The 7,333-nt window shown below is 56.5% G+C and overlaps 1 protein-coding gene across 1 annotated transcript in view; it reads left to right on the top strand.

Annotated features, from left to right (window-relative positions):
• The first annotated feature begins 2,252 nt into the window (after positions 1-2,252).
• LOC138246700 (C-X-C chemokine receptor type 3-2-like) overlaps positions 2,253-7,333 on the top strand; it is a 72,283-nt gene continuing 67,202 nt past the window's right edge. Inside the window, exon 1 of the mRNA XM_069201472.1 lies at positions 2,253-2,987. Within this exon, the coding sequence (XP_069057573.1) occupies positions 2,940-2,987 (48 nt within the window). The 5' untranslated portion in view covers positions 2,253-2,939. The remainder of the gene's footprint in view (positions 2,988-7,333) is intronic.

Raw genomic sequence — 7,333 nt, 5'->3', positions numbered from 1 at the left:
CCATAGGGGAACTATCTGAGTCACAGACAATACTCCAAAGAGAGCAGACATTGATGCACAAAGTACAGTCAGCCATCTATTGGGAAAGTGTCTCCGTCAGTGATCCATAGGGGGAGTGTCTCTGTCAGTCATCCATAGGGGAAGTGTCTCTGTCAGTCATCCATAGGGCCAGTATCTCAACCATAGACAATACCCCAAAGAGAGCAGACACTGATGCACAGAGCGTAGTCAGTCATCCATAGGGGAAGAGTCTCCATCAGCCATCCATAGAGGAAGAGTCTCAGTCAGTCATCCATAGGGGAAGAGTCTCAGTCAGTCATCCATAGGGAAAGAATCTCCATCAGTTATTCATAGGGGAAGAGTTTCAATCAGTCATCCAAAGGGGCAATATCTCAGTCACAGACAATACTCCAAAGAGAGCAGACCGATGAACATAGGACAATCAGTCATCCATTGGGGAAGTGTCTATGTCAGTCATCCATGGGGGCAGTATCTCAGGCACAAACAATACTCCGAAGAGAGCAGACAGCGATGCACAGAGGGCAGTCAGTAATGCATAGGGGAAGTGTCTCCATCAGTCATCCATAGGGGAAGTATCTGAGTCACAGACAATACTCCAAAGAGAGCAAACATTGATGCACAAAGGACAATCAGTCATCTATAGCGAAAGTGTCTCCGTCAGTGATCCATGGGGGAGTGTCTCTGTCAGTCATCCATAGGGGCAGTATCTCAGGCACAAAAAATACTCCAAAGAGAGCAGACATCGATGCACAGAGGAGAATCATTCATCCATAGGAGAAGAGTCTCTGTCAGTCATCCATGGGGGCAGTATCTCAGGCACAAACAATACTCCAAAGAGAGCAGACATTGATGCACAGAGGACAGTCAGTCATCCATTGGGGAAGTGTCTCCATCATTCATCCATAGGGGAAGTATCTGAGTCACAGACAATACTCCAAAGAGAGCAGACATTGATGCACAAAGGACAGTCAGTCATCTATATTGAAAGTGTCTCCATCAGTGATCCATGGGGGAGTGTCTCTGTCAGTCATCCATAGAGGAAGTGTCTCTGTCAGTCATCCATAGGGGCAGTATCTCAGGCACAAACAATACTCCAAAGAGAGCAGACATCGATGCACAGAGGAGAATCATTAATCCATAGGGGAAGTTTTTCTGTCAGTCATCCATAGAGGAAGAGTCTCCGCTAGTCATCCATAGGGGGAGTGTTTCCGTTTGTCATCCATAGGGGCAGTATCTCTGGCACAAACAATGCTCCAAAGAGAACAGACATCGATGCACAGAGGACAGTCAGTCATCTCTAGGGAAAATGAGTCTATCAGTGATCCATAGGGGGAGTGTCTCCGTTCGTCATCCATAAGGGAGGTGTCTCTGTCAGTCATCCTTTGGGGCAGTATCTCAGGCACAGACAATACTCCAAACAGAGCAGACATCTATGCACGGAGGACAGTCAGTCATCCATAGAGGAAGAGTCTTCGTCAGTCATCCATGGAGGAAGAGTCTTAGTCAGGCATCCATAGAGGATGAGCCTCCGTCAGTCATCCATAGGGGAAGAGTCTCCGTCAGTCATCCATAGGGGAAGAGTCTGCATCAGGAATCCATGGAGGAATAGGCTCCGTCACTCATCCATAGGGGAAGAGTCTCCATTAGTCAGTCATAGGGGAAGAGTCTCCATTAGTCAGTCATAGGGGAAGAGTCTCTGTCAGTCATCAATAGGGACAGTATCTCAGTCACAAACAATGGAGCAGACCAATGAACAGAGGGCAGTCAGTCATCCATAGGGGAAGTGTCTCCATCAGTCATCCATAAGGGGCAGTAGCTCAGTCACAGATAATACTCCAAAGAGCACAGACGTCGATGCACAGAGGACAGTCAGTCATCCATAGGGGAAGAGTCTCCATCAGTCATCCATAGGGGCAGTATCTCAGTCACAGATAATACTCCAAAGAGAGCAGACATCGATGCACAGAGGACAGTCAGTCATCCATAGGGGAAGTGTCTCCATCAGTCAACCATAGGAGAAGTTTCTCGGTCACAGACAATACTCCAAAGAGAGCAGACATTGATGCACAAAGGACAGTCAGTCATCTATAGGGAAAGTGTCTCCGTCAGTGATCCATAGGGGGAGTGTCTCTGTAAGTCATCCATAGGGGAAGTGTCTCTGTCAGTCAACCATAGGGGAAGTATCTCAGTCACAGACAATAATCCAAAGAGTCATGCTGTCAGAGGCACATCGAGATACAGGAGAGTCATGAACCTACAGGCAGCAGGAATCAGTTTGCAGTCTACAGACACCAGTGTGTAGAGGGCAGCCACCAACGCGCTGTGGACGCGCACTGATCCAGGACAGACATCAGTGTGTAGAGGGCGGACGTTAAGGGGCAGAGGGCGGACACATCAACGCGCTTTGGACGAGCACTGATCCAGGACAGACATCAGTGTGTAGAGGGCGGATGTTAAGGGGCAAAGGGCGGCACCAACGGGCTGCGGAGGAACCCTGATCCAGGACAGACATCAGTGTGTAGAGGGCGGATGCTAAGCTAAGGGGCAGAGGGCAGACACCAACGCGCTGTGGGCCATCGCTAATTGAGCGATAAGAGCCCCATTCCGCACAAGCACTGATCCAGGACAGACATCAGTGCGCAGAGGACAGACAGCAATGCACTGAGGACAAGCACTGATCTGGGGCAGACATCCGTGCACAGAGAACAGACATCAATGCACTGAGGACAAGCACTGATCCAGGACAGACATAAGTGCACAGAGGACCGACATCAGTGCTTTAAGGTCAGACATTAGTGAACATAGGGAAAACACTGATCCAGGACAGATCTCAATGCGCAGAGGACAAGCACTGATCCACAGGCGTCAGTTGCAGGCGGCAGAGAACAGCCACCCTTGCTCGTCTGAGCTCCCTGAAGATGGATGCGACGAGCAGCTACCTCGACGGTGATGAGTACGGGTCTGCTGTAAGTTTTCCTTTCAGGCTGTCTGAGCGGCTCATGGGCGCTGAGTCTGTGAGGTGCACCCTGTGGCTGGGCTGGTGGTGGGTCTGTGAGTGAGGTGCTGACTGTTACCTGCACCCTGTGGCTGGGCTGGTGTGGGTCTGTGAGTGAGGTGCTGACTGTTACCTGCACCCTGTGGCTGGGCTGGTGGTGGGTCTGTGAGGTGCTGACTGTTACCCGCACCCTGTGGCTGGGCTGGTGTGGGTCTGTGAGTGAGGTGCTGACTGTTACCTGCACCCTGTGGCTGGGCTGGTGGTGGGTCTGTGAGGTGCTGACTGTTACCCGCACCCTGTGGCTGGACTGGTGGTGGGTCTGTGAGTGAGGTGCTGACTGTTACCCCGCACCCTGTGGCTGGGCTGGTGGTGGGTCTGTGAGTGAAGTGCTGACTGTTACCCGCACCCTGTGGCTGGGCTGGTGTGGGTCTGTGAGTGAGGTGCTGACTGTTACCTGCACCCTGTGGCTGGGCTGGTGGTGGGTCTATGAGTGAGGTGCTGACTGTTACCTGCACCCTGTGGCTGGGCTGGTGTGGGTCTGTGAGTGAGGTGCTGACTGTTACCCGCACCCTGTGGCTGGGCTGGTGTGGTCTGTGAGTGAGGTGCTGACTGTTACCCCTCACCCTGTGGCTGGGTTGGTGTGGTCTGTGAGTGAGGTGCTGACTGTTACCCGCACCCTGTGGCTGGGCTGGTGTGGGTGGGTCTGTGAGGTGCTGACTGTTACCTGCACCCTGTGGCTGGGTTGGTGTGGTCTGTGAGTGAGGTGCTGACTGTTACCTGCACCCTGTGGCTGGGCTGGTGTGGTCTGTGATTGAGGTGCTGACTGTTACCCCTCACCCTGTGGCTGGGCTGGTGTGGGTCTGTGAGTGAGGTGCTGACTGTCACCCGCACCCTGTGGCTGGGCTGGTGTGGTCTGTGAGTGAGGTGTTGACTGTTACCCCTCACCCTGTGGCTGGGCTGGTGTGGTCTGTGAGTGAGGTGCTGACTGTTACCCCTCACCCTGTGGCTGGGTTGGTGTGGTCTGCGAGTGAGGTGCTGACTGTTACCCGCACCCTGTGGCTGGGCTGGTTTGGGTCTGTGAGTGAGGTATTGACTGTTACCCGCACCCTGTGGCTGGGTTGGTGTGGTCTGTGAGTGAGGTGCTGACTGTTACCCGCACCCTGTGGCTGGGTTGGTGTGGTCTGCGAGTGAGGTGCTGACTGTTACCCGCACCCTGTGGCTGGGCTGGTGGTGGGTCTGTGAGTGAGGTGCTGACTGTTACCCGCACCCTGTGGCTGGGTTGGTGTGGTCTGCGAGTGAGGTGCTGACTGTTACCCGCACCCTGTGGCTGGGCTGGTGTGGGTCTGTGAGTGAGGTGCTGACTGTTACCTGCACCCTGTGGCTGGGCTGGTGTGGGTCTGTGAGTGAGGTGCTGACTGTTACCCGCACCCTGTGGCTGGGCTGGTGTGGGTCTGTGAGTGAGGTGTTGACTGTTACCTGCACCCTGTGGCTGGGTTGGTGTGGTCTGTGAGTGAGGTGCTGACTGTTACCCGCACCCTGTGGCTGGCTGGTGTGGGTGGGTCTGTGAGTGAGGTGCTGACTGTTACCCCTCACCCAGTGGCTGGGTTGGTGTTGGGTCTGTGAGGTGCTGACTGTTACCTGCACCCTGTGGCTGGGCTGGTGTGGTCTGTGAGTGAGGTGTTGACTGTTACCTGCACCCTGTGGCTGGGCTGGTGGTGGGTCTGTGAGTGAGGTGCTGACTGTTACCCCTCACCCTGTGGCTGGGTTGGTGTGGGTCTGTGAGTGAGGTGCTGACTGTTACCCGCAACCTGTTGCTGGGTTGGTGTGGTCTGTGAGTGAGGTGCTGACTGTTACCCGCACCCTGTGGCTGGGCTGGTGTGGGTGGGTCTGTGAGTGAGGTGCTGACTGTTACCCGCACCCTGTGGCTGGGTTGGTGTGGTCTGTGAGTGAGGTGCTGACTGTTACCCCTCACCCTGTGGCTGGGCTGGTGTGGTCTGTGAGTGAGGTGCTGACTGTTACCCGCACCCTGCGGCTGGGCTGGTGTGGGTCTGTGAGTGAGGTGCTGACTGTTACCCGCACCCTGTGGCTGGGCTGGTGTGGGTCTGTGAGTGAGGTGCTGACTGTTACCCCTCACCCTGTGGCTGGCTGGTGTGGTCTGTGAGTGAGGTGCTGACTGTTACCCCTCACCCTGTGGCTGGGTTGGTGTGGTCTGCGAGTGAGGTGCTGACTGTTACCTGCACCCTGTGGCTGGGCTGGTGTGGGTCTGTGAGTGAGGTGCTGACTGTTACCCGCACCCTGTGGCTGGGCTGGTGTGGGTGGGTCTGTGAGTGAGGTGCTGACTGTTACCTGCACCCTGTGGCTGGGCTGGTGTGGGTAGGTCTGTGAGTGAGGTGCTGACTGTTACCCCTCACCCTGTGGCTGGCTGGTGTGGTCTGTGAGTGAGGTGCTGACTGTTACCCCTCACCCTGTGGCTGGGTTGGTGTGGTCTGCGAGTGAGGTGCTGACTGTTACCTGCACCCTGTGGCTGGGCTGGTGTGGGTCTGTGAGTGAGGTGCTGACTGTTACCCGCACCCTGTGGCTGGGCTGGTGTGGGTGGGTCTGTGAGTGAGGTGCTGACTGTTACCCCTCACCCTGTGGCTGGGCTGGTGTGGTCTGTGAGTGAGGTGCTGACTGTTACCCCTCACACTGTGGCTGGGCTGGTGTGGGTCTGTGAGTGAGGTACTGACTGTTACCTGCACCTTGTGGCTGGGCTGGTGTGGTCTGTGAGTGAGGTGCTGACTGTTACCCGCACCCTGTGGCTGGGCTGGTGGTGGGTCTGTGAGTGAGGTGCTGACTGTTACCCCTCACCCTGTGGCTCGGCTGATGTGGGTCTGTGAGTGAGGTGCTGACTGTTACCCGCACCCTGTGGCTGGGTTGGTGTGGTCTGCGAGTGAGGTGCTGACTGTTATCCGCACCCTGTGGCTGGGCTGGTGGTGGGTCTGTGAGTGAGGTGCTGACTGTTACCCGCACCCTGTGGCTGGGTTGGTGTGGTCTGCGAGTGAGGTGCTGACTGTTACCCGCACCCTGTGGCTGGGCTGGTGTGGGTCTGTGAGTGAGGTGCTGACTGTTACCTGCACCCTGTGGCTGGGCTGGTGTGGGTCTGTGAGTGAGGTGCTGACTGTTACCCGCACCCTGTGGCTGGGCTGGTGTGGGTCTGTGAGTGAGGTGTTGACTGTTACCTGCACCCTGTGGCTGGGTTGATGTGGTCTGTGAGTGAGGTGCTGACTGTTACCCGCACCCTGTGGCTGGCTGGTGTGGGTGGGTCTGTGAGTGAGGTGCTGACTGTTACCCCTCACCCAGTGGCTGGGTTGGTGTTGGGTCTGTGAGGTGCTGACTGTTACCTGCACCCTGTGGCTGGGCTGGTGTGGTCTGTGAGTGAGGTGTTGACTGTTACCTGCACCCTGTGGCTGGGCTGGTGTGGTCTGTGAGTGAGGTGCTGACTGTTACCCGCACCCTGTGGCTGGGCTGGTGTGGGTCTGTGAGTGAGGTGCTGACTGTTACCCGCACCCTGTGGCTGGGCTGGTGTGGGTCTGTGAGTGAGGTGCTGACTGTTACCCCTCACCCTGTGGCTGGCTGGTGTGGTCTGTGAGTGAGGTGCTGACTGTTACCCCTCACCCTGTGGCTGGGTTGGTGTGGTCTGCGAGTGAGGTGCTGACTGTTACCTGCACCCTGTGGCTGGGCTGGTGTGGTCTGTGAGTGAGGTGCTGACTGTTACCCGCACCCTGTGGCTGGGCTGGTGTGGGTCTGTGAGTGAGGTGCTGACTGTTACCCGCACCCTGTGGCTGGGCTGGTGTGGGTCTGTGAGTGAGGTGCTGACTGTTACCCCTCACCCTGTGGCTGGCTGGTGTGGTCTGTGAGTGAGGTGCTGACTGTTACCCCTCACCCTGTGGCTGGGTTGGTGTGGTCTGCGAGTGAGGTGCTGACTGTTACCTGCACCATGTGGCTGGGCTGGTGTGGGTCTGTGAGTGAGGTGCTGACTGTTACCCGCACCCTGTGGCTGGGCTGGTGTGGGTGGGTCTGTGAGTGAGGTGCTGACTGTTACCTGCACCCTGTGGCTGGGCTGGTGTGGGTGGGTCTGTGAGTGAGGTGCTGACTGTTACCCCTCACCCTGTGGCTGGCTGGTGTGGTCTGTGAGTGAGGTGCTGACTGTTACCCCTCACCCTGTGGCTGGGTTGGTGTGGTCTGCGAGTGAGGTGCTGACTGTTACCTGCACCCTGTGGCTGGGCTGGTGTGGGTCTGTGAGTGAGGTGCTGACTGTTACCCGCACCCTGTGGCTGG

Source organism: Pleurodeles waltl, chromosome 7 (assembly GCF_031143425.1).
Source record: "Pleurodeles waltl isolate 20211129_DDA chromosome 7, aPleWal1.hap1.20221129, whole genome shotgun sequence".
Lineage (NCBI taxonomy): Eukaryota > Metazoa > Chordata > Amphibia > Caudata > Salamandridae > Pleurodeles > Pleurodeles waltl.
This window is presented reverse-complemented; position numbering and strand designations above follow the sequence as displayed.